The 27,498-nt window shown below is 36.5% G+C and overlaps 3 protein-coding genes across 3 annotated transcripts; all 3 read right to left on the reverse strand.

Annotated features, from left to right (window-relative positions):
* Nucleotides 1–732: 732 nt before the first annotated feature.
* On the reverse strand, nt 733–4,895 carry LOC120487019 (melanoregulin). The gene is made up of 5 exons (XM_039683183.2): nt 4,578–4,895; nt 3,480–3,666; nt 2,302–2,392; nt 1,196–1,359; nt 733–1,009 (listed from the first exon to the last, which is right to left on the reverse strand). Exons 1-5 carry the CDS (start codon nt 4,643–4,645, stop codon nt 938–940), a joined length of 582 nt encoding a protein of 193 aa, XP_039539117.2. The 5' UTR covers nt 4,646–4,895; the 3' UTR covers nt 733–937.
* Nucleotides 4,896–5,441: 546 nt separating this feature from the next.
* Nucleotides 5,442–21,479, reverse strand: cfap65 (cilia and flagella associated protein 65). Its single transcript, XM_089133320.1, has 33 exons — nt 21,329–21,479; nt 20,588–20,667; nt 19,998–20,167; nt 18,666–18,768; nt 18,270–18,436; nt 17,886–18,085; nt 16,709–16,833; nt 16,414–16,636; nt 16,066–16,334; nt 15,643–15,840; nt 15,020–15,409; nt 14,362–14,499; nt 13,557–13,796; nt 13,098–13,322; nt 12,871–13,017; nt 12,181–12,346; nt 11,484–11,612; nt 11,043–11,256; nt 10,821–10,949; nt 10,550–10,726; nt 10,394–10,460; nt 10,202–10,312; nt 9,191–9,382; nt 8,876–9,025; nt 8,617–8,760; nt 8,230–8,346; nt 7,399–7,536; nt 7,261–7,305; nt 6,929–7,152; nt 6,717–6,830; nt 6,292–6,588; nt 5,850–5,984; nt 5,442–5,670 (listed from the first exon to the last, which is right to left on the reverse strand). Exons 2-33 carry the CDS (start codon nt 20,660–20,662, stop codon nt 5,532–5,534), a joined length of 5,358 nt encoding a protein of 1,785 aa, XP_088989446.1. The 5' UTR covers nt 20,663–20,667; nt 21,329–21,479; the 3' UTR covers nt 5,442–5,531.
* A 1,084-nt stretch (nt 21,480–22,563) lies between these two features.
* On the reverse strand, nt 22,564–26,110 carry mnx2a (motor neuron and pancreas homeobox 2a). Its single transcript, XM_039683181.2, has 3 exons — nt 25,147–26,110; nt 24,320–24,480; nt 22,564–23,249 (listed from the first exon to the last, which is right to left on the reverse strand). Exons 1-3 carry the CDS (start codon nt 25,568–25,570, stop codon nt 22,899–22,901), a joined length of 936 nt encoding a protein of 311 aa, XP_039539115.1. The 5' UTR covers nt 25,571–26,110; the 3' UTR covers nt 22,564–22,898.
* Nucleotides 26,111–27,498: the final 1,388 nt, after the last annotated feature.

Genomic DNA, 27,498 nt, shown 5'->3' on the forward strand with positions numbered 1-27,498 from the left:
ACACACTGTTGTCAATCTTCATCATAAGATTTCTCATCTCTTCAAATGATTGGTGAGATCATGCTGGACAACTGCTGAGTGGAAAGAAATTATTTTCAAATAAATAGGTTAGACTGACCTCTGCAGGCAAATCTGATGAAGTACATAAAATCACAAAAGGGGGACAATTCAAGTGTGTGTTCACTACTCACTCCTCCTAATGTGTGTACTTAGTTGGATGGGTTAAATGCAGAGAACAAATTCCGAGAATGGGTTACCATACTTGGCCTTCACGTCACTTGCCATCATAGCAACACAAACCATCCAATTAATTCCTAATGTACAAAATATAGTCCCGCCCACTGTTGGGTTTAAAGCATTAATAAGTTTAATTACTTTTTCCCTTGAAAAAATATAAAGTAAGGGATTTATATGTAAAAAGTAAATGATTTTTAATCCAAAAAACTTGCATCCAAATGTAACATCTAATGATAAAATGTATATTTTTATTATAACCAGCTGCCTTTAAATACTTGGTCAGTTCAAGAACAATTTATACAATTTTATTTTATTTATTTAAAGAATTCAAAACAGCCATGCCCTAAATTTATTTCAAGTTCAAAAAGCCGTTTCACAACATTTTGTATTTATATTAACTTTGTATTATTTATTCACTTTTTTATGTTTATTTATGTTTTTACATAAATTTATTTACTTGCTTTTCATTATTAATGTTATAAATAAATGTTATGTAACAGTGTTTTTTAAGTTCAATAAATATACAAAGAAAAAGCCGTTTCACATTAGGGAAGAAATGACTATCACAGGTTATGTTTCATGATGACTTTAATGTCATTCATTCTTAATTCATTCATCTAAACATCAGTGAGTTTATTGATTTAAATAGTTAATGAGTAGCAAATGAGTCCGAACACAAAACTTTCTTTCCATCTTAAGACTAAATTTTTGGATATTTCTTTTTGGCCAACCGCACAAAGTCTTCAGCACTGTCCAAAGACACCAGGCGATCCTAGGAAATGATCATTACAATTAAAATATATCAAACCGACTGAACTGCTTGTAAAACTGGGACAACCGTGATCAAGCAAAATATAATAATGTAGATACTGTAGTTCATCATGGTGAATCCATGTAATGTACACATGCTTGAGGCTAAAGGTTAGGACTGTAATTTATTATGCAGACATAAATTTACCATGACGAAGACGTATCTTTCGTTGTTGCTGAGCCCACAGGGGAAGAGGCTTGTCTCCTTTGACACTATATGAAGCAGTTCTCTGGCCTTCTCCACATTGTCCCAGTCACTCTGAACGGTTTGTCTGTTCACTGTCAGTAAGGAGTCCACCTCTTTCTGGTAACCTGGATCAACAACATACAGATACATTTACATGAATGCACGTCTTCAGACACTAAGGCATGCTTACACTCCACACAGCCATTACAAGGGCAAATTAGGGTCACGTTTGACTTGGTATTCTATTGTTATTATTGTGTATTGTATTGTGTATTTAAGGTTAAATAATTAACTAAGCACAAAATGGACATTATTCTCACTGTGACAAGAGATGGAAAAGTAGGCAAGATAATTTCATACGACAGAGAAATGTGAAAATAAAGAATAAATATAATATAATTAAAACATATATATAGAGAGGTCAGTAAGTCTGAATCTTTTATGCTCGCCCAGGCTGCATTTATATGATCATTACAATTTCAAATATATATTTTCGTTTTGAATATATTTCTAAAATGTAATTTATTCCTATAATGCAAAGCTGAATTTCCAGCATCATACTCCAGCCTTCAGTATCATATGATCCTTCAGAAATCATTCTAATATGCTGATTTGGTACTCAAGAAACATTTATTATTATTATTAAAACCAAAATGTGAATTTGTATATATATCTAGTTTGTATCTTTTAGAGTCTGGAATAGAGGATTGTATAATCCTGTACCAGAAATCCTTTCAATAAATTTCAATTAACTATTATTATCAATGTTGAAAACAGATGCTGCTTTTTTCAGGGTTCTTTGCAGAAAGTAATTTTTTATTTTTTATTTTTAAAGCATTTATTTGAAATATAAACATTCCAAATACATATTTGTCACTTTAAAACAATTTGGTGTGTGCCTTCCTGAAAAAAAAAAAAAAAAAATCAATTTCTTTACAAAATATCTTACTGACCTCAGACTCTTGAACATAATGTATATAAATGAAACATATGAAGATAATATATACATTTTAGTACAATTAAAGAAAAAAACTGAATATAAAATATAAATATATAGTCCACATCACCCAGCTGAAGCAAGATCTTCTTCCAACGTGTCCCAACTTCTTTACGAGCACACCTCAGACTGTGGATATCATAGTTCAGCTTCTCCCATTCCTAACACAAACACAGACACGCATACACACATGCAAACACACACACACTGTATATTCTACACAAAACATCAAAAATGACTGTTATTACTATCATTGTGGGCACATTTGGTCCCCACAGCATATGGTTTACCAGGGACCACACACACACAAATATATTTTTATAGCACTATTCATATCTAGTCTATGAATGAACGAATCTGTGCCCATGCAACTGAAATTGACAAAAATAAGAAGAGCAAGACCAAGAGAATGCTGCGAAGAGCTTTGTGGAAGGAGACGTAGTTTCCGTGGAACATGAACATCACTATTGAGTTACTGTCAATTGACTCTAACAAGTCCCTAAGAGCATTATAAACCATGTGCCCTTCCAACTGCCCAAAGACTGATAAACATGAAAAAAAGCTTACTGATCCTATATGAAGTGGAGATTAACTTCAGAAATGATAAATATATATCCATGTACATCATTATTTTTAAATTAATGTGTCCTTTAATCAAAATAACTTCCTCCTTTCTGCTGTGCCTGTGACATTTCTTCTCTTCTCTGATGGCGCGAGGGCGGGATCAACCTGTCACTCACATCACATCACAGCAATAGGAAACCACAACCATCCAATTGCGTTGTGTCTGAAGTGAACTCTTCATCACTTGTCTTTCTGGCACAGTTGAGTGAACTGAATTCAATTTGAGAAAATTGGCAAATTACATCACCCTAAATTCCAACATATTTACTTGTAGCCAAACTATAATGCAAAAAACTAAAAATCGCTGTTTAAATGCATGCATTTAAATGTGGTATGAATGATATGTAGAGAGGGATCCTGTCTGAATAAGAGGCAGCTGTGTGCTCATTGATCATTTATACTAAAAAAATGCGACCTAAATTACACACAAACTTCCCTAGATTATCGTCACACTTGACATTTCCCAGAATTAAGCTTCAAGAATTGTGTAAACTGTCATTCATTTACCCATATTTAAGTGTGACAAACAATTAACTTACATATAAATGCAGTAAAATATATTCTCCTTGCTTCTGTTTTTGAGATATTACTGTATCTCAAAGTGCATGTGTATTTGTTCCTTACCTCAGTATCTTTTTCCGCTTTGTTTCTCATCTTAATGAAAGTGTTTAATTCAGCATCTGATTCCCCCTCAGTAATGGAGATGGAGGTTTGAGTGCTGCTCCAGGTCCTCCTCTCCTCCTCTGATCTAGATCTGCTGTCCTGCAGCTCATGACCCACTGCGGTCTCCCTGTCCCTGGACATACTGGTCCTGCATTAAAACACTTTATTAAACAACACTGCACAAACACATCTGGATAAAGTTCTGTTAAAAATCATATTAATAAACTTGTCATTTCTACAAATATATAACTATTTATAATTATTATAATATATATACCAATAATTATTGTTTTATTATTAAAATTAAATACAATTAAAATATACAACAATGATAATACTAATATACTTCCTTTTTAAATACTCATAACATATATATATATATATATATATATTTTTTTTTTTTTTGATAAATATTTTATATGTAAAATATATATGTAAATATGTAGCCAACTATATAAAAGGAAAAATGTCTAGGTTATAGCTGTAACCTCTGTTCTCTGAGAACAGGGAACGAGACAATGCATCGATGACGCTATTGGGGAGTGCCCTGCATGTGATCAGGGGTGTGTTAAATGGCATTCCCCAATAGTGTCATCGACGCAGTGCAAGTTCCCTTTCGAAAGGGAACACCTATATAATAACACATTTTGTAGTTGTAATTTTTACAAATATATAACAATAATTATTCTTAAATAAAACAATAAAAAAACTTACTCACTGCTTATAGTATTCATTTCTTTTTATAATTGATAATAAATGAATTGATACTAAATTATGTACTCTATACCAGAAAAAAAAACACATATATAATAATACATTTACTGTTTTTTTTTTTACACACATAACGATATTCATTTGTATATTAATAACATTATGTATTATTATATTATTAAATATAATTAAAATATTCAACCATAGTAATAATTTATGTTTTATATTAAAAAAAAAATCACTCCCCGTTTGTGGAATTAATTTCTATTATTTTTTCATAACAAATTATTATTTAATTATGTAGACTATATACTACAAAACAGAAAAAAACAACATTTGGTCACTTACCTTAAAATGCAATCTTTCTCCTCAGTAGCTTCATGAATAGGACAGCAGCCAGAATAAAAGGCGCCCATTTAGAGCAACAAAAAAAATGTCCTCTCTAAAATGAGCTAAAATTCAGTGCATCATCATACTCATGGTCATTGTTATAGTAGAGCCGACATCCTCCATGCACTAGGACAGAAATTTGTGCAGCTGAAGTTATTTCTCACAGACGATGTCCTTAACTTGATAATGGGCCACTCTGGCCATGTGACTGCACAGTTTAAATGCCCTTGGGACTAACTACAGGCAAAGTAGTCAGGTCTAGCATAGATCCGCAAACATGTGTCTTATTTAAAATGTATACATTTATGTCTATATATACTGTATATATATATATATATATATATGAAGAGTTCAGATGCAAAAGCCTCTAAATGCCATTTGAAATTTTCTTCTTTAATGATGATTTTTATCAAACTTGTATATTTAAGTTCAGTAATTTCACTTAAATATTGTCATTTAAGTGAAATTACTGAACTTAAATATACAAGTTTGATAAAAATCATCATTAAAGAAGAAAATTTCAAATGGCATTTAGAGGCTTTTGCATCTGAACTCTTCATATATTTATATATATATATATATATATATATATATATAGACAGTAGACAAATATATCTTATTATATTTACATTCAGTATATGTTTAAAAGAAATACTGTACTTCATGTGAGCCACATCTGTGGACTTTCTTTCTAACCAAATTGCTTCACAATTCAATGGACTCATATTGCGCAACAACAGTCAGCATTAATTTAATAGAAACAGTTGTTGGTGGTGGGAAAGTCTTTCCCAGTTGTTGGGGGTAGGATAAACTACACCAGGATTGTCATTTTGAATACAGTTTAATACGAATCAGTCTTATGCATGTCATACAGTGATATTGATTGTTAAGTTAAAAATGCGTTATGGCTCATTACTGCTCTGGCTCCAGGTTTGAGACTTTGGCCTGGGTAGACATGTACGGGCTTGGGCTGGTCACTAGGGGGCGGAACAGCTCCTTTCCCTTATTAGATTCAGCACTGGACTGTCTGTTGGAGCCAAGGCTGTTTTTCCTACAGTACATATGCATAAAATGAAAAAGTAAAGTCTTGGCTAATATCTCTTAGGCTATTCAAACAAGAGTCAATGCCTCTTGATGCATTTCTTGCATCGTTTTTGTAAGATTTTAAAAAATACTTTTTATCTGATCCAGATAAAGTGAGATTAAAAATAAAATGTAGACGCCAGTAACCTGGAAGAGGAAGGCGGAAGAGCGATGATTCGCGGTCGTGTCGTCAGCACCAGTTCACCCAAGAAAGCCTCCATCATTAAGTTCTGCAAGGTGTTGAGCAAAATGCCTTCCAGCAGATCACAGAACTCAGGAAACCTGCAGAAAAGAAAGAGAAAACTCACTAGGACTCACTAATGGGCATTCACTCAGCACACTTCCAAGGTGTTCTTATTTGTTCTTTCAAGAACTGTCATTTTTTATTTAAGAACTTAAACCCACTGTCTTGGGAAATCTGGTAAATTGGAATAGTCATGGAAATTAGATTTTTGTTGTCTTGCTCTGAACATCTTTATTTGGCAGTTCTGTCATTATCAACATAATTCAACGAGTCTGTGAACCACTGCAGACTCCCATCACCATGTGGAATTGCAAAACTAATGCTGACTGCTTTAAAACAGCACACCTGCGAATGGACTCCTGGACCTTCAGCTTTGTCTCCTCCAGTAGTTCTTTCAAAGACCTCTGGTCACACTCACTCCTGGGTCGGTCTGCAGTGCTACAGTTTCTGGTGTAAGTCTTTGCTGGAGTAGCACTGGACACACCAGACATTTCTACAGGATCCTGGAAGCCTGCAGGTAGAGTTTGCAACAGAGCAGGGAGGGCAGGAGCAGGAGCAGGTCGCAGCTGTGTGAAGTACAGCACCTGCTCAGTGTCGCCCTCTACCAGAGACTGCTGGAACTGAGGCTCAACTAAAAGACTCCTGTAGAACAAAGTAAGCAGTGTGACCTGTGACTAGGAATGACAATTATTCCATTTAAAACAACAGAAGACATGCAGAATGTGCATTAACTTAAAAAAAAAAAAAAAAAAAAAACGGGATCAGATTACTGTAGTAAAGAATTGAGCACGTGTGTGATGATGTCATGAGTGAGTGGGGGCAGGTTTGCAGGAAGATGGCAGCCCTCGCCTGTCCCAGACTGAAAATGCTTGGGCTGCGTAGATCTGAAAGAAATATAACAATAGACATCAGACTTTGTTTACTTTTAATCCTCAAAGTAATTCCTCCAGGTTTCAATGCTGACTTTTGCACACTATTGTACCTGTTGATGTAATGAGTGTTGAACTGACTGGGGAAGTGTGTCTGGTACTCCATGAGGGTGTGAGAGCGTGCAGTAACACCCAAGTGGAGCAGTGTAGGACAGGGAGGCTCAGGGCGTCTCCTCTTTTCCTGGCCTGTCTGCTGCGGGACCCGCTGTTCAGCCCGACTGGGTCTCGCTGAGGGACCGCCCACAGCGTGATCACTGCTACGAATGGGCGGAAGGGTCTGCCACATGGGGAGCAAATCATTAGTCTCTCATTTAGAAAAAAAAAATAACATGTAAATTAAACTTTGGGTGAATCATAACTTAACTGTCTTGTCTTTGTGGTTTACCTTATATTTTCTTTTGCCAGTTTTCTGTTCAGGCACTGCACTTTTCTGAGGAGGATAATTCGTTTTTTAACATGTTTTGATATGGTGAATGGGATGTGAACGCCTACTTGTCAGCGTTAAAGATGTGTATTTTCTGACCTGAGTGCATGTATCCAGTTGCTTTGTCTGTAGCAGGTCTTTCTCAGTGAGAGTAAACTCATATTTCTGTCTCTCAGTCTCCTCCTCCCACTGTCGCAGGTCTTTATGATACTGTGCTAGCATATTCACAAGTGTTATCTGTCAAAGAGAGCCACAAACATTTAGATGTGTTTCCAGTGGCCAAAATAATGTATGTGGATATTATGTGAAGTCAATTCTCCTCTCAAGTTCAAACAAGTGGCCTTGACTCAACATTGAAAGTGTAGTCATGATTGTGTTAGGTGTCAGTAAGATTTTTTTTTTAATAATTTTATTCAGCAAGGATGCATTAAACTAATCAAAAGTGTAAAGACTACATTGTTACAAAATGTTTATATTACAAAATAAATCCTGTTTTTTAAACTTTCTATTCATCAAAGAATACTGACGTACCACAAAAATATTGTTTTCAACAATGACATTAATAACTACCAAATAATATTTATTAATAATACCAAATCATCATATTAGAATGATTTCTGAAGGATCATGTGACACTGAAGACTGGAGTAATGATGCTGGAAATTTAGCTTTGTCATCCAGGAATAAATTACATTTCAAAATGTATTACAATACAAAAATGTTAGTTTAAATTGCAAAAATTATTTCACAATGTTTTTCTACTGTATTTATGGTTAAAAAAATGCAGCCTTGGTAAACATAAAATACTTAAACATTTTTTTTTTTTTAAATCATACTGACCCCAAACTTTTGAACGGAAACTTATCAAATAAGCATACTGTATGTGTCTATATGTGAATGTGTTCACTGGTGTATTTTTGTATTTGTCACCTCACAGAGGAGGTCTTGTTGGTAGAAAGCGGGGATGCCTGAGGCCTGTATTGTCAAGATGCAGAGAACACTTTCCCCTGGTGCAAGACGGCCACTCATAGGACAGATCGTTACAGTCTTTGGTCAACATTACAAACAAACACATGCAATCAATAGTCAATATATACTCAGTAGACTGACCATGTTATCTTATCAATACAATTTTTTTGCACAAAATTACAATTTATAGTTCCATGGTGACAGTTAACTTCTGTCAAGCTCCAAAAAACAACAGGGAAGAACCATAAAAATGTCTCTTAAGACTTTTGCACAAACAAATAGTATATGGGTTTGGAATATCATCAGAATTTTCATTTTTGCATGATCTAATACCTAAAATCTACATACCTGCTGGCATTCTGTGCTTGTTACGTTCCACTTATACAACACTTGGTCTGTGTATGAGACATTGGTCAAAAAAAGAATGCGTGTACTTCGAGAGCACACTGGGATATCACCAAAACACACTCTATCTTCAGACAGGAACACCACCTACACAACACACACACAGAGAGAGTGGAAGAGAGAGAGAGATTTAATTTATTGCTTAATTTATTTGTGGAACACTTCTTATACGTATATGGTTTGTATAATCAAGCACTCTTACTTGTCCAGGTACTGGGATTCTTTGAGTGCAAGGCACAGTAATGCATCCATCCTGTACTTGAATGGGTTCTGACTCTCTTTCGTCAAAGCCTTGGCCCTCAAATGTTACAAACATGCTGTCCCCCTCCACCACATGAATTGGAATGTCCACCTGTAAAACATGGAGTTGTGTACCAAACTTAGTACAAAACACTTAATGTTGTGCATATTAAAAGTTACCAAGTTTACTTTTCAGATAAAAACTATTGTTACAACATGGACTGTTTTTGCAACTTCCATTTCATGGCAACTTAAATGTTATTGTGGAGTAACTAACACTGTATGTTTTAGCCTCGAGTGGGGAGAAGATCCACTCCACAAGTGCGGTGTGGCCTGGCTCGATCTCTCCGCCAGGGTTTATACACTGTAAGATCGGGTGATTAAAGTTCTCCTCCATCAGCTCCTCCAGTGGAGTGGTGTCGAAGTGGTACCTCAGTGGGAGAGTTCCTGCATTATACAGTTCATACACCTGTGCAGAATAAACATTTAGCATATTTGTGACTATTAAATATAAACAGATGGTATCTAGCAGATGACTGCAAGAATCTGCCAATAATTAAACAATGAATACAATTAAATGTTGTTTTTTATATATTTTCAACCTTTTGGCTTCAAGGCCCCCCCATCATCCACAACAATATATTTGGAGGCCCTCTTAATCTATGCAACAGTTTATATACATTAAATGTCAAGATTCCAGACGGTTTAAGCGCTAAATGTTCTTCAGGGATCTCACTCGTTTTAACCAATATTACGTTGTCTTTTCCAGTTGTTTGTGATTTACTGGACTTTTTTTGTTATAATTTCTTGATTTTTAGTTGTTTAGCTCACTTTAATACCTGTTTTTTCTTATTTTAAATAATTCTAAGTAATCTTGAGGCCCTATTGGCTGGTTAGTATGACCCGGATAGCCCCTGCTGTTAGATACTTCAATAAATACCAAATATATATTCTGAGGAAATATAATTTTTGGAAAGCAATATATGAATCAATAATAATTAAAAAATATATATATTATAGTATAGTTAATGTTTTGTCAGTGGCCTGTTTTGGAGGGCTATATAATATAATATAATATAATATAATATAATATAATATAATATAATATAATATAATATAATATAATATAATATAATATAATATAATATAATATAATATAATATAATATGCTTATATGCAAGATTCCATCATAATAAGAAAAAAAAAATTATTATATAGACTTTCTTGTGTAGCTATATATAAAAAAAAGAGCTTTCTGGAAAAAAAAAGTAAATTCAGGTAACCTAACCTGTTTAGGGGGGCTGAAACCACCAATTGCCATCGGGGCAAAGATGTGCCGATTGGAGGAAAGGTGAATGTAGCGTCTATCTCTTTCCACAGTTATTCCTGTAAAATTCAGCTAAACAATTCGAGAATTATCATCATACAATGTTAGTTAAAAAATTATGCATGTTGTAATGAAAATAATCATTTGTCTCACCAGTATCTCTCTTCCACATGAAATTTTCAACAAGACAGGAAGACGATCTGTCCCCACAAATTCGTGTCTGTGAGAGATGCATATGCCTTATAGTTCTCTGTGCATCACAAAACAACACTTCAGAGCAGAATCATAACAGTGCTTTTATTTCCTGACCTGTATGTGAATTGCACTGTCTTCTGTTGGCCAGGTTGGAGTTTACCAGAGCGTGGGGAGATGGAGAAAAGCCTGTGCTCCTGAATCTTCATCAGGTGGAGCTCAGATGGACTGAAATCTCCAGTCTCAGCCCAGTACTCCAACTCAATCTGTTGGTCCTCTGGGAACAAGAATGACCTAAAGGGAGACCATTTTGATTACGTCTTTATATTGTCGGTGTGACTTTATTTGCTAATGTAAACTAATGGCGGACCAAGTTATGGATGCTCACCACTCAACAGGAATGCTTCCTGGGTTTTTAAACAGAAGCAGAATACTGGTGGGGTCTGAGCCCAGGGGAGCAGCCCTGAAGCTAAAATCCATCATGGCTGATGTAAAGATAGAGGGACGCTGTCGAAAACTGCAAAAGGATTTAATAGATTCAAAGGAAAGTTTTACAACTGTTTTAATTGAAGCAAAAAACAAAAAAACAATACTCTGTTTAAAGTATTGCCTGTGTCTAGTGGGCACCCTGAAGGTGAGCTCAGATGGGCTGGGATCTCTGCGTAGATAAGTGTTGAGTGTATCCAGATTGAAGAGGCGCCAGAGTTGAATTTTACTCAGCCCCTCCACATTGCCACAGCTACGGACATCCATCACCTCCATGGTGGGATACACTCCCTCAGCCTGTACATGGCATATAGATTGAGGCTCTCCTTCCACAGAGCCTGGCCACCAGAAAAACAAATTTTACATTGTGATAAAATGTAATATTCTCTCAAACGTGCAAAATGGCATATTTGAAAATACCAGCTTGGTCCAGTTTGGTTAATGCTGGTTATTGGTGGCCAAAACTGGACTAACTTTTGGAAGGCTGTAGTATGCAAGGTTCAATATTGTCAAATACACACACAGGAATCGCAGTTTGAAACGATTATTTTTTTTAGTACGCTACCAGAGGCATTGAGGATATGGTAACTGATTGTCCAGCAGTAATGGGCTCTGCGAGCCGGTCTCACTGAGCAGTGGATCGGTAGCCTGCAGTCAGCAGGTATGGTTCCCTTTACATTCTCCATCTCCAGAACTGAAAAATTAAAGCTTAATTGATTTGACAGACCGAACATTAATTATATGTACAACATAAAACGTCTACACCACTGTTCAAAAGTTTGGGGTCTTTTGAAAGAAGTCTCTCACCAAGGCTGCCTTTATTTTATCAATAATACAGTAAAACCAATAATATTGTGTGATATTATTATAATTTAAATATAACTGTTTTCTATTCTATTTTAAAATGTAATTTGTCTCTGTGATGGCAAAGCTGAATTTTCAGCAGCCATTATTTCAGTCTTTAGTATCACATGATCCAACATAAATCTTTCTAATTTGTTGAAAATAATTCCATATTATTTTTGCTGCTTAACATCTTTGATGAATAGAAAATTCAAAAGAACAGCATTTATTTAAATAGATTGTAAGTCTTTACTGTCACTAATTCAATTTAACATCCTTGATGAATATAAGTATAAATTTCATAATTTAAAAAAAATAATAATTTGTATATAGCCAAATATACTCTAGTGAGACGCAGAGTGCTTGAAATGCCAGTAAACATATTTTTAGGATAAGAATAGTGAGTTACTGAGTCCTACCCAAAGGATCTTGAGTCAAGTCTTCAAGAAGGCCTGTATCAGTGACACTTTGCTGTGTGGTCAGAGAGTAACTGACAGCACAAGGGCTGTTGTTCAGTAGAGGAACTTCAAATGACTTACAGCTTTCCACCAGCACCTCACCCAGATCTATAACTGGGTGCTCTGCCTGGGGGAAAAACATCATTTTACAAAGTTACAAACAGTTATGACAATCATTTTCTTATAGAATATCCAACCCATTCAAACCTAAGGTCACTAATCAAATGTAAGAAAATCTTTGTCATTGATAATGTATCTGTTGGACAGATGGTCAGATGTTCTTATTTCCATTCAAGCATAAGATGCTCTTTAGATCATTAGGTCATCGTTTTTAGTTTATCTCATGATAGCACACGTACATTGGAGGGATTTTGCAATGTGCATTTTCATCTGGAAGATGTCTTTTTAGGCCGTTTGTAAGTAAAACTTCTGTTTGTTAAATGTTTGTACAAAACAGATGTCTTCCAGATGAACTGACGCCTTAAGCCCGGTACACACCAAGCTGATGATCGCCGTCGGGTCATTTTTCGTGTCATAACATCATCTTTTAATCAGTGTTAGTTCTTTGGCGTCGTTTTGGTGTGTCCCTACCTTTAGAGATGTATGATGATGATCTTCAGCTTTGAGGGAATGTAATCTAATGTAACACACCTGGAGAGAGCCTTTGGATGCCAATCCAACAGCTTCAATGGTAAGACGGGACTTCTTGCATTGTGGTGTTTGGACAGGCCAGAACGTGAGACTAGGCTTCATATTGTACATCATCTCCTCCTTTGGAGCAAAGGACCACTTCTGTACCTGAAAACAAACAAATGCTTTCAATCAATAATGTCGAAACTACTATACCCCAAAACGCCACACTTATGCTGCAGCCTTACCTTGGATTCATTGGGCTGGAGAATGTCTGTGTTTGGCAGTACAGTGAGAACCCTTCGGTCAGATCCACAAAGCCTCCACTTGAACTCCACCGGCACCCTGCTCAGATTCTTCACCCACAGTGTTCGCTCAGAGCAGGAGCCCACTGCTGTGGGCTGAAAGAACAGACTGCCACCCTCCTCCACGCTCATGGAAAGCTTCTCTGCTACAGCAACCACATTCAGTACCTACAAAAGATTCATTTATAGGCTAAAATGAACCATGAAAACGCCATTTGGCAAATGACACCACAGAATAATTATGTGAAGATTTAGCTAAGTTTTCATGATTCTAGATTATTCTAGTCGACTGAATATTCTCCTCTGTCGTTCAAAACGTTCCATCACTCATCCAGTTGGCTTTAACCACTTACTCCGGCAACTCAACACATTATGTTATTTTTCGTAAACATTAGTGTTAACCTGTGCGTGATTGGGGGTGGCATTCAGCTGTAATGTCAAAGGGATGCTGGAAGAGTGATTCGGAGATGGAGTGCATCTGAATGTGAGGATCTGGTGACTTCCAGGTGGCACCAGACCACTGGATGGCAGCACACATACTGATGGACACTCCTCTGGGTCCAGTCTGAAGATCACTGGCAGATCTCCTGTATTCTTCAGGAGAATACTGCGGTATGCTAACTGTTTCAGGGCAGGGAATACCTGCAGGGAGATGGATGGTGTTAAAACTTTATAAGTATATTTACATACAGTCTCTTTCCATATGGTCTCTCACTACATATTGGTTGTGTCCAAAAGCTTAGGCAGCTGACTTGTTGCCTCACTGCCCTATCAGGCAATGACTTTGCAAGCAGCCTTTGTGCAAGCAGGCTTCTGAGGCAGCGTAACGATTTAATAATTTACAAAGAAATAGAGAGAGCTTAGATGACAGCTAAGCCAATATTTAACTACTACAATAGTAACATCAAATATAAACACAAAATGATCCATTTACGCACAATCTGAATACCAACTGCAACTTTCAGATGCCATTTTTTTAAGCACAACTTTGTTGGGATTGAAAGCACAGAATTGTGGGACTTCATAGGCAGCAAGCAAATGATACATCTGTGCTGCCTTCTGAAATCAATCAGATGAGGAAATGTCAGTAAACAGGATATGGTATGAGCATTGGATTCAGATGTGCTTCCTACATTAGTATGCTGCCTGTTTTTCAGATTTTGGACACAGCCATTATTTTGAAACATGTCACCACAGTCAGACTTACTACTTGAGGGTGTTGAAGAGAGATGTTGGGGGTGAAGTGCTCTTTTCCAGGCTGAAACGAGTGACCGCTCACCCTGACTGTAAGGCACCAGGGTGGACACAAATTCTGATCCTCCACATTTCTCTGATCCCTCAGAACCTGGGGATGACAAAAGCAAAATTCAAGTCAATTAAACCTTCATGCACAGAACTCGTGTTCACATCATGTCCCATTTAAATTGAATGGGATTTAATTGCCCGAGGTTACCAAATCTATATACTAACTTGTTGAAAAATCCATTATAAGGTATTTTTGCATGATTTGACCAGCATGGGATGCTGGTTTGCGGGTCCCATGCATGGGAAGCAAAAGTGCTGGTGGACCAGCTACACCATGAATCAGATTGACTGAAACTCCTATGCACAATTTTTAAATTCTATCACTGTATGTTGTGGAGCGAGACCATTTATATAGAACCATGACATTTATCATTGTCTACATTGTCTATTGGTAGGCAGGGCCACATCTTAACTGCATATAATTCATATAATTAAACATCTCTGAACTTGGTCAAGTTTCAAGACATTTTGTCATTCTGCTAGTTGAAAACTAATGACTTTGGGTCCCTCTTTAACTGTGGATCACTATCGGTGTGAACAACTCTTTAGTCTCACATTACCTTGTAAAAAGTGAAACACTCAAGCTGTGCTGCATGGAAGATGTTCTGCTGGTTGGGACTGTATGTCACTCTGAAGGCTGTGGTCTTTAGAGGGCCCAGCTCACAGGAGAGAGGAGAGATGGAGAAAGGAGACTCTGCTTCACTGGACCACATCAGACAGATCTTGCCCTTGGTGTGGTTGGTGATAGAAACTGACTTTGATGCTGGGCCGTCATAAAAAAGGAGTTCAGGGGGCTGAACTGTAACATGGGGGACGGGGAATCGGGTGGAGTTTGAGGTGTTGTAAAGTTCTGTTTCCGCTTCAGGTGCGGAATTTACATGGAAATACTCCTCCAGAGGACTTCGAGGGTTGAAGGGAGGTGTGGAGTTGCAAGTGTCCTCTGCTGGAATCTAATAAAAGTTAGATGCAAGGTTATGTGATGTAAACATCCATGTTTAATTTTACGGGAGAACTTTTTTTGTAGCTGCGGTACACCCTAATTTTTGTGAATTGAGTATGATTTTGAGAATGAGGATAGGATTCTGGCCTAAGAATTTAAAAGAATTGAAAGGAAATCTGACTCAACTCTTAGATGTCAGAGCATTCGTATGTTACACCACAGTGCAGATGGACAAACACACACCTCCTGCATTTGCAATGCTCCGCTATCATCCCGTTTCAATCGTTGTTTTTCCAGCAAGGAACTCAGTAAGTCAGGAGGGTAACAGGTGAGCCCTCGTAGCAGATTTAATCTGTAGACACTCAGGTGTCTGGGCTTTAAAATGGCTGGCTTCAATTGCTCTGAGTGACAGGTGCCAATCAAATCCAAAAACAGTGGCTCCTTTAATAAGAAAAGCAAAACTACACAGTCAATTAAATGAAAACAAGTTAAGAAAAGAGTAGAAATCCAACCAAGAAGCCGAAAAACAGACTGACAGACAGACATAGATAGATAGATAGATAGATAGATAGATAGATAGATAGATAGATAGATAGATAGATAGACAGACAGACAGATACATAGACAGATACATAGATAGATACATACATGGATAGATAGACCTACCCTGTGCAGCAGCAAACAAATCATTGTCTTGTGATAAGCTATAGGGTTTTGTGGTCTGAACTTCACACGCAGGGTGAGTTTGCTGCTGCCTGGCAGAGACCCACAAGGCTTATCAAGACTGAACACACTATGGCTGCCAGTGTCCACATCAAACTGGTAATGAGCCAATACTGCAGAGGAGTTGATGATCTGAATATTGTGTGTGACCTCTGTGCCCTCCTCAATACAGCCAAAGTCTAGTACAGAGGTACTTAGAGACACTATTGGACCTATAGTGGACAGAAGAAGACGCTCAAACCACGTTGGATATGTTTATTAGCAGATGTTTGGTTATGCATTGAACGGTACCTATGCTGGTGCCTGACACTTTGAGCAGGTCTTCGCTTACAGCTCCAGGACAGGTAAGGCAGAGGTAGTCCACACTTATGAGATCCACTGTGAGTGGGGAGAAGCAGACAGGGACTTTCAACACTGAATGTGGGGCCATCTTCCCCTCATGCACCTCACAGCTGAACACAGACTCCATGAGAGGGGGTCGTCTCAGCCAGGACAGGCTGAACTTTGCGCTGACCTAATGGAGAAAGAGAGTGAGTAATGTCTAAATATTCAATGAGCAAAGAAAGCAGGGTGGAGGGAAACATACAGTGGAGAGGTTGTAGATCTCAAAGTGTTTTTCATGAGTGTCTCCTACTGCCACACTGCCAAACTCAAGCACCTTACATCCTTCCTCCTGTCCCATGGAGCTGATTTGGAGGCGGGGGTACTTGGCTGTGAAAAGGAAGTTAAATGTGATGTGAGATTTTTTATATTAAAATACTTATTTCCAATTTAACAAGCAGTGACAAGAATGCAACACTATAGCTCTTCAGTGTACTTAGAGACATTCCTAACATTCCTCCTGACTTAACCAATGCATTGAATTTGGAGCAGGATTATTTGTCTAACCAATGAATAGTAATAACAGTGACACCCACATTTTAGAGGCCTTGGATTAAACTATTTTTTGTTTACAGTTTTTTTTCAACAGTTAATATTTCTGCGCCATGAACTAAACCAACGTCTGATATGAATCATAGCTTTGTAAACATTTTTTGTTTACTGTATACTTTAAGAGGCAATAAACTATAATCCCACAAAGCACTTGAAATGACATAATTGGATAAAAAATCATTGGTACAAATTAAAACTTTTGATTATAGTAAATGGTTACAAGTATTAAAAACAATATATTTTAAATGTTTGCAAAAATATTACTATATACTGTATATTAATTTTGGGAGTGTAGGGAAACTAACTCAGCAAGTCATTCACAATCCCTTATGGGAGTACACTCTTTTGTCCTGTTTTGATTGCTGTGGGCTTATGGGTAGGGTCATTAATCTGGAATTTGGCTTTTAAAAACTAGATTTTTAAAATCTAGACATAGACATAGATTAACAACTTCTGAACTCATGGTAGGTCTGCCTTTAAAGGATTATAAAGAATTCTTAAATATTTATTTCTCGACTATAGAAAATTAATGATTTTACAACTGAGAAATGTTAGAAGACCACAATATACCCTAAATTGGCAGGTTTGGTTTGATTAAGACCATTTCTGGTGTGATTGCTAGCACTGTAAAAACAAAAAGTTGCTGACAGAGTGAACATTAAGCAAACCAAGATTGTATCATTGTATTTTTTTTTTTTTTTTGTTGGTCCGGACCAAAAGAACTGAGAGAACAGATCTACAAGTGTAAAAACCCTAAATATGCTTTTTGAAATTCTTAAAATGTTGCACAACTAAATGACATTTAACCAACAAAAGCTTAGTGTACTCACACAGCCCACGCAGTAGTACAGTACAGCTGCTCTCCCCATCGTCTCCGAAAGCACAGCAGGCCTCGGCCTGGCACACTGCAGCCTGCTGGGGCTTGAATTCTACGGTAACCCTGCATTCTTCTCCAGGCTTTAACTGTCCAGTCTCAGGGGACAGCTGGAACGGAGGATCCACATACCACCTGAATCTTGTCTGCAGCTTACTAGTGGGAAAATGTGCATTCGAATGTTTTAAAATTCTGCATTTTTTTCACACTTTCTCCATAACTCAGCTGCCTTTGTGACAACCTAGTTTCCCGCAAAACAATACCCAAAGTACAATACTGTGAGACACAGAGTAAACATTATTTAGGAGGCAACTCTTTAACCACGCAAACACATCTTTACCTGGAATTACGAAACAGGAAGCTGGTTTGGGAGCTGTGGCGGGCAGCACAGGGTGGCAGGATCACCGTGTCTGGAACCTTCAGGTCATGATGAGGAATCACAGCTCGCAGAGACACCTGGAACGTGCCTTCCTTACCCTGAAACTCTATAGTGTCCACATACTCACACTGGAAAGAGCAGGGCAAGAAAGAAGTATATACACAAATCCAAAATATATTTTTAAATAATCAATTGATGTGCATATTAAAGTCAATACAACTGGTCGTCTAGTCATGCAAATAAGATCTGTCTTTACTTGCTGTGAATATTGATTATACAATTAATTGTAGTCACAGGATTAATGTATATAACAAATTTAAAATGATATAACAGGTAAGAAAAAAAATTAAACTTTACTTTCTCAAGAGGTTGAAAAGTAACTGGGAGTGAGAAAGATGTTCCTGGGCTCAGAAGGATGGTCTGAGAATAGGGTGTGTTGAAGAACTTGGACTCAGGAGGTCTGAAATTGACAAAATAAAACAAATCCACCAGTATAATCCTGACCAATTTGGGGTCAGAAATATTTTTGTAAATATTAAGTTAAATGTAATATGTTTATTTAGCAAGGATGCATTAAATTGGTCAAAAGTGACAAGTATAATATTATATTTATAATATAAATTCCTGTTTCTAATAAAAGCTGCTGATTTAACTTACTATTCATCAAAGAGTCCTGTACAAAAATGTAATATAGTTCCCAAAACAATATTAAGCAGCACAACTGTTTTCAACATTGATGATAATAATAAGAAATGTTTCTTGAGAATTAAATTCTCATATTAGAATGATTTCTGAAGGATCATGTGACACTGAAAACTGGAGTAATGATGCTGAAAATTCAGCTTTGCATCACATGAATAAATTGTACTTTATAATACAGTAAAAAGTTTAAAATTACTATTTTTATTGTTTTTGAAAAAAGTATCTTACACTCTTCAAGACTACATGCATTTGATCAAAAATACAGAAAAAAACTGTTATATTGTAGAATATTATTACAATTTTAAATATTTTCTATTGCTTTAAAATATAATGTATTTATGTGATGGAAAGCTGAATTTTCATCAGCCATTACTTCAGGCTTCATTGTCACATGATCCATCAGAAATAATTCTAATATGCTGATTTATTAATAATGGATTCTAAGATGAATTAAAAGTAAAAAAAAAAAAAAAAAAAAACAGCATTTACTTAAAATAGAAATCTTGTGTAAAAATATACACTGCCGTTCAAAGGTGCCGTTTATTTTTCTTTTCTTTTATTAAATTCTGTTGAATTAATACTTTTATTCACAAGGATGTTGATAGTAAAAAATTATATTAGACAAGATTTCTAATTTGGAATATTGATCTTTTTAACATTTTATTCATCAATGAATCCTGAAAAAAAGTATCACAGGTATCTGTGTTTTCAACATTGATAATAACTGAGAATAAAATCAGCATATCAGAATGATTTCTGAAGCATAGATCATGTGACACTGAAGACTGGAGTATCCAAACGTTTGACCGGTACTGTATATTCAAATAGAAAAGAGTTATTTTAAAATGAAATAAAATTTTACAATATTAAATGCAAGCTTTAAAATAAAAAGTAAAATTACCCGAAACTAATTACGGTAGCGTACTTGTAAGTACACTTAGCCTTGAATGCTTGTTTGAGTTAGGCTAACATTTTAAGTGGACTGACCTGACGGTGATTTTCTGGAGTTTTCCATGTACACTTCTAAGGAACAAAGATTTGGTATACTCTAGCCCTGGCTCCCAGTCCTCCCAGACCAGCTCAGCACAGGTCTCCACCCCAAAGAAGCAGTTTTGGGTTCTCTTCTGAAGGCCCCTTGACCTGAGGCTTGAGACCCTCTGAAAACAAAGTAGGCACATCATAATGTCTACTGTATTTTTACACCAGCAGAGGGCATTGCATTTCAGCAAAGCAGACTAATAGCAAAAAGCCAATGCAAAATCATTCAATTTCAAACAATTGCAGAAGAAATGGAATATCTGCAGTAAAACAAAAACTAAGAACTGAGGATAGAATGAATAAGAAATAGGAGCTACCTGTCAAGTTGTAAAGGTAGTTTTTATTGTGGAAAATTACAATGGTTATGCGTACATGTGTTGTTTTTATTATAATTGTTTCACACAGTCTAAAATGTTCCATTGTAATCTGTAACCCAATTAGTGTGACAACTTGCTATAGACTATAGAGTGTGACATCTTTTTTTTTCTGCACAAATAAAGTGGACTTTTATGACTTTCAAAACACCTTGTCCATCTTACCTTTCTATGTGGGTTGTGTGCGCCTCCAAAGGGAATGCCTGGGTTCAGAGGATTCACTGGATTATCCGTCAACATTGCAACTAAAACAAACCAACAGAGGTCAATGGTGCTGTATTTGTGGGATTAAACTATTTCATACAGGTTTTGTACTGTATCAAATTAGATCAATCAGACATGGCTGTAGTACTTGGAAGATTTGGGACTTTATCAGAGAGATTAACCTTAATTTCTTGACTGATATTATGAACAGTCTATGCTGCATTAGGCAATATTGGTATTACTTTAAACAGCTGCATACTAAAGTGATAGATTTACATTTATTGCAAAAGCAGGATCTGTTATGCCTGTCTGACTCTGAGGTTAACCGAGGCTGGTGTAAATGACCTTGTGTCACTCAATTCTTTACCTCTCTATTAGCTTAAGTGATTTGTTTTATGAAAATCAGAGACAGCAAATGTGACTGACCCAGAGGATATTGTTAGTATTGATAAAGATCAGTGGGTTTCGTGTTTTAGTATAAAATTACTAGCATCTTTTATTTTAAAACATGACAATGTCTTAAAATGGCATAAATTCTATAATTCTGTTAAAATCCATCATAAAATCGATTGCTTGACAATAAAAACAACTTATATGTATGTTACGAGTAAGTTAGCCTATATTTTAGCCTACGTTTGTTCCTTCTACTATCGCAAAACTCGCGTTATTTTACATTTTGTAGCCAACTAAAATATAACTTACCACAGTAGATTTATTTAAAGCAGTTATATGTCAAACAAGCTGCCAAAACGTAACAGAAATGTGTCTATTTATTTGTTTCGCCATGCTGAAACTTTTACTCCCAGTTCAGTTGTGTTCGAGCTCCATGACAACGACGACGGAAACAGTTAAGGGACATTTACATACAGAGAGACGTTTTAGTAGGCTCAGTAGGCTCAGGTGGGATCGTTCAGGTGCAATTGTCCAAATCCGTGATAAATGTTCACAGTTTGCCACTTTGAGTGCTCGAGTTTCCTTTGGTTTGGCAGGGTATTTATTCCCGTCACTGCAATGCATTTAATCAACATATAAATATGTCTAATTCTAGCTTGACTGCACCTTCTGCTTTAATATTTAATTGTTGGCCTAACACCACACCCCTGTAAAAATGCTCTTTTGGTCATTGAGGTAATTCATCTTTTCAAATTAAATGGCCCGGTGACATCAGCATAAGGAGTAGATTATTTTACTTTTCCTTCATTAACTTAATTATTTGCCTATCAGTAAACCCCCCTGAGTAATTCATATTTGAGAGGCTGTGGTCATAAATATCAGGGGCCTAGTTGTTTATAATGCACTGTAGATTCATCTGCGCTTTAATCACCATCTCTGTCAGCTAGAGGTTAAAAGGGAGAGGAGAGTGGGGCGATGAATATAGGATGCGGGTAATATTCATTTAGTTTTACACCTTTTCGCTCATGTGCCAGATGCATAAACATAGCCTATACATTTATCTTTGCATACACTGCAGCATTTTCACATCCCCAAAGAACAAAAAGGATTCAATGACAGCAATTGAGAGAATGCCTGAAACTCATCTTCAATTTTGTTTATTTCCCTTTGTCTCCAAGTACATATTTTACCAGCAATCTTTGAAGGTCACACAATCCTTCAAACGGAGTCCTGATATCACGTTGAATAAATTAGATATAATAATCTATAACAGTTAAATAACATTAAAGACACCAACAGCAACAACATGACATAAACTAATGGACTAGCTAATGAACCGTTCACAGTTTGCCCTTGTTCAATATTTGCTGAGGATTTAGCAGTTCCTCTGTTTCTTAGTCAATGGTTACTGGAAGAAAGCTGACACTGATGACCTCTAAACAATCTTCTGTTCCTCATCATCCACTCAAACGAAATGTGTTTAAGAGACCAATCCAGCCTATGACTTTCAGTGGAAAGGCCTCCTCATTTGGTTCAACAGCTGCTTTGTTTTTTTGTTTTGTTTTTTTGTTGTTGTTGTTGTTGTTTTTTTCAACCAAAATGTCCATATTAACATACATAGTAAAGAGTTTGATCAAGTTAGTTTGAAATAGTGTAGAGTTGCAGTTTACAAGCAGCCTTCAAGAAAAAAAATATTAAGTGCAAATAAACTGGAAGACCATTTTCATGAATTATTTAAGACTTTTCGACTATAAACCTCATTGAATTTAATTTTGACATCAACAACTTTCAGTCTTGAGGTGTTGTATTTTAAACCTTCATGTAGTTAGCAGTCCAATTCATGAATGGACATGCAGATTATACAGCTGCCATTAATCCCTCATAACCCCAGCCGGATTTTTCGGTCTCCTCCGATCTCATCCAGGTCGTCATCAGAGTAAGAGCCATGAGAGCTGTAGCTCAGCGCGGAGCTGTGCTGCAGGAAGTCCGAAGGGTGAGGTAGGCTCACACCGACGTTAATGGATTTTCTGAACTCTTCTTCTTCTTCTTCATCTTCCTCCTCTGCATCCAGATCCTCATCGTCATCGTGTGCACTGCAGCGACTGAGGTCTTTAGGCTTGTTTCCTCGTTTTCCTGACTTACAGCCATCTGTTTCCTGCTGCGCAGCCTGCTCTTTAGCTTTACGGCTGCGCTTCCACTTCATCCGTCGGTTCTGGAACCAAATTTTCACCTGGAAAATACATAACAAACATCAAAATCATTTGCATAAAAGTTGATCAATTGGTATTAGCTTTTGGAAATATTCAAATATTCTTTTTATTTGAATAATTATCAAAATTATTTAGTTGTTTCTTTCTCCGCAATATATATTTTTTTCACCTTATCCCTTCTTTCTCACAACCTGATTTCATGAGAAAGTGTAACTTACAAGGTGGTGATTCGTACAGTGTGATTTGTATGGAAATGCATGATTTTTCTTTTAAAAAAAGCATGCGGTCCAACCCTTAAACCTAACCGGGCATGTTGTACGAAACATATGATATTCAAATTCAAACCAATTTGCTACCATTTCGATAAAACTTAAAATAGTTATTTAGTTAAAATAATATAATAGTTTTTTTTTTTTTTTTACATAAATTATACACACTGTAAAAGAATATTGTTGGTTTAACTTAAAAAAGTACCTGGTTGCCTTAAAATTTTAAGTTCATTGAAATTAAAAAAAGTGAGTTAATACAATGAAGGAAATTTATTTATAATCAGAAACTCAAAATGTTATGTTCTCTGAACTAAATAAATTAAGTTGATTTGAAAAAAGAAAAAATGTTGTGATTCCTAATCATGAAAATATTTTTATATATTTTTTTTAATATTTATATTTATATATATATATATATATATATATACATATATTACAGTGCACGATTCAACAATTTTTTCAAAGTCAGTTCAATGTAATTAATGTTGAAATTACAAAATTTAAGGCAGCAACTTTTCAGTGTGAGAGTGTGTTGCTTTTTCCTCACTTGTGTAGCAGTCAGCATGAGGGACTGGCAACAAATCCCTTATTTCTCCCAATCCAATTTCATTAGACAACTATTTTACGAAGTACCGATTTCATATGAATCCGTACAATGTGATTTGTAAGAAACATATGCTTTTTTAGAAAGAAAAGGTCTACCCCTAAACCTAACCAGCAGTGGGGTGTAAGCAGATTGAGATTGTACGATTTCATATAAAGCTATCAATTCACATAAAATTGTTATGAATTGACATGCGAGTGTGTTGCTTTCTTCTCACCTGTGTTTCAGTCAACATGAGAGACGTGGCCACCTCAAAGCGTTTGGGTCGTGATAGGTACTTGTTGAGTTTGAACTGGTTTTCCAGCTCTAGCAGTTGCTGGCTGGTGAAAGCTGTGCGTGGTCTCCGGCACTTTCCAATCAAACCAGACTGAGGTGCCCCTGAAAAGAGAGTGTTTATAAAAAAGGTGTAACTAAGACTTGTGCCAAAAAATCAAAGACATACGGATAAGACACCGAGCAGACGCAGCAAACAACATATTCACCTCTTACTCCCCCCTAATAGATAATCATAACAGCTTTACTTCAGTTTATTGTTGATGACAGGGCTGGGAGATATTGCTTTAGCGGGACAATAAAACACCAGAGAGCACCATTAACTTAATGAAAATTCAATAAATGCTACCAGATAACTTTATTGATGAAGCTCAGGCTGTTTTAAGTGTTTCTTTATAGTTTTCGTTTCGATGAAGGCTGTTTTAATGGAGTTGTCATTTATGATCCTATGAAAAGACTGAAAATAAAAACAAGCTTACATTATAGTTCCGTTAGCAGTAAATACTGATTCAATTATGCTAGAGAATATTTATGGCATGTGAGTGCACTTTTTGCAGAGAGAACATGAATATTTTTGGATATATATATATAAAGGTTTATAAGTATTTGTAATATTATTTAGCCTACTATGAAAAAAGAAAACTTGTAGCAAACTTGCAACAAAAAAAAATGTTTTAAAATTGCATAGCTATTAGTGTCACCATTTAGACATTTCCAGTGGCTCGACAATACTTTTTAAATTCTAAAGTCTATATAGAAAGACACACATACCGCTGTAGTCTGCAAGGCGAGGCATTATGAGTCCTGCCCGGAGCCAGTGTTCTAACGGGAATGAGCCGGCCGCGGCTGCTGCTTTCAGGTGCTCCGGGTACGGATGCGCAAAACCAGAATACGCGAAGGTGGGATGTTGCGCTCCAAAAGCAGTGATGGAGTACATAGGTGAGGGATACATTCCTTGCATAGACCCTTGAGAAAGTGATGTAAATCCTGGGTGAGAAACGTTTAGCATGCCTGGTTTGGGGATGACCCCTGTCTGAAGCTGGAAAGCGCGGGTAGGAGAGTTTTGTGTCCGTTTGCATGTTGCGGGCTCGATGTCAATGTCTTCATTGCACAGTCCCGGGGAATCCTCGCGAACTATCCGATGAGAGCTCTCCGACAACAGAGCGTCTATTCGAAAGTTCTTCGACTTATCCATGGAGCCGAACTTTAAGTATACGCGGTAGGTGCTAAAATATGAGTTTAAAAGTTCCCTTTTTACCTTCACACTAGGACTGCATTTACAATTAACTTATACTTTGACCGTCGGTAATATTATCTAATTCTTTAAGACAGTTATGGATATTTTGTTACAATGACTGAGTGTTTTCATCTCTACACCCGTGACGCAACGCTATTGCCTGGAGCGCGAGCAGGCATCAGTTTTTGACTGTCTCGCGCTCCTGCACGCTCCTCCTAAACACTCCCTGATTGGTTCATTTGGATAGGCTACCCTTGTAGTTGAGAATCTTCCAAAACATTCTAATGAATTCACTACACAGGAATTTATTTTAACATCAAGCCATACAATTCACATCTCTTAAGTATCGGTCAATGGATAAAATATACAAATTGGCCACACAAAACATTTGTTCACAACAATTGGCTTTATAAAAATTATTTGTGTCTACCGAATTATTTGCAATCGGCTAGGCCATATGTAACGGACAATATTAATAAAACAGCAACGTTAAAAACAACAATATACTAAGCGATAGGCTAATCAAATGTGTAGCCTACAGAAAAAAAAGGATTTTTACAGCATATCAGCAAGATATCTCACAAATAACTACAAAGCTATTCATTCACATTATCGATATGATTTCGAGGGGGTTATTTCACTGTATAAAGATTGGGTTTACACGGCATATGACATTTTTTTAAACGTGATTTTCCTCATCAGTAGGCCTATAGCCTAATTAAATTCTTGGCTATAGGCCTGGAAAAAATGTTTAAGATTTAGGCTAGGTGCAAGTATGGCCTAAGCCTTATTGAATATCAGTAGGCTAATACCAATTATTAGGCCTAATTAAAATGGCAACTTTAGAAATATTTCAAATAGGCCTACCATTTAAAAAAATAATCGAAATAATAGAATCGAAACCTAAAGTGTTTTTTAGTGCAAATTATAAAGAGATGAATGTTAAATGACGTGCACAAATCTTGTAATCTAAAAATTATTGGTTCTGAATAGCCAGTCATTTATCTGATAAAGCCTAATAGACTGGATATGCTCTTGTTATGTCACAGATGGCAATTCAAATTTGACTAAAGTAGCTTATTTAGAGCATTGAAGAGTTGAAGAGAGGATAAATTAAACATAAATTCCACTCTTACTGTTTTTTTTTTTTTGTTGTTGTTTTTTTTTTTTTTTCCTGAATGGTGTATTAATAGCCTAGGTTCAAATACATTGCTAACTCACACAAATTTTGTCAAAGGGACAATGGCGAACATGTTGACCTTTTCCACTCTGCGGGCTCGCAGGTGCGATGCCGCCTTACTTTTCTCACACATAGCAGTGCGGTGTGTTTGCATGACCACCCGCTCACCCCTATTTCTTCTTATCGGGTGCAAACATACTAGGCCTAATGCACAAATAAATCGACACGCAAACGTTCATGCTGCAGTTGTGATGTTCTGACATTATTTGCCTTGAATTTGCTGCTTGTTTTTCCAGTAGCCTAACCGTCGAAACAACTGAGCTGAGACTGGAGATAGTCTAATAACGATCTGACGGTAGCGTGCCAACACGGAAGAAAGGAGTAGGCTACTGTACGTTGTTTGAAAGAAAAAAAAAATGATTCAAAAACGAGAAACATGCAATATTATTCAGTAGCTCAATGTCGTGGCTTTCACACCTGGAGACTGCTGTTTTAAGTCGTCTAAACAATTTAATTCCCAGCTATTTGTTTTTCAAATCGTTTTTCTCATGGGAAGTCTGGTCATGCTCTCAGCACTGTCAGTGAGTTCCCAGACAAGACCTTGAGGTTTTAATTAATCTTAGTTCATTAGGAAGATAAAGGTCAATTATTAGGCTTCTACTTGTCAATCGTTAACAGTGGTGGAGTTTACACAGCAGAACAGATA

This window comes from Pimephales promelas, chromosome 7 (genome assembly GCF_988280905.1).
Source record: "Pimephales promelas chromosome 7, fPimPro1.hap1.1, whole genome shotgun sequence".
In the NCBI taxonomy this organism is placed as follows: Eukaryota; Metazoa; Chordata; class Actinopteri; order Cypriniformes; family Leuciscidae; genus Pimephales; species Pimephales promelas.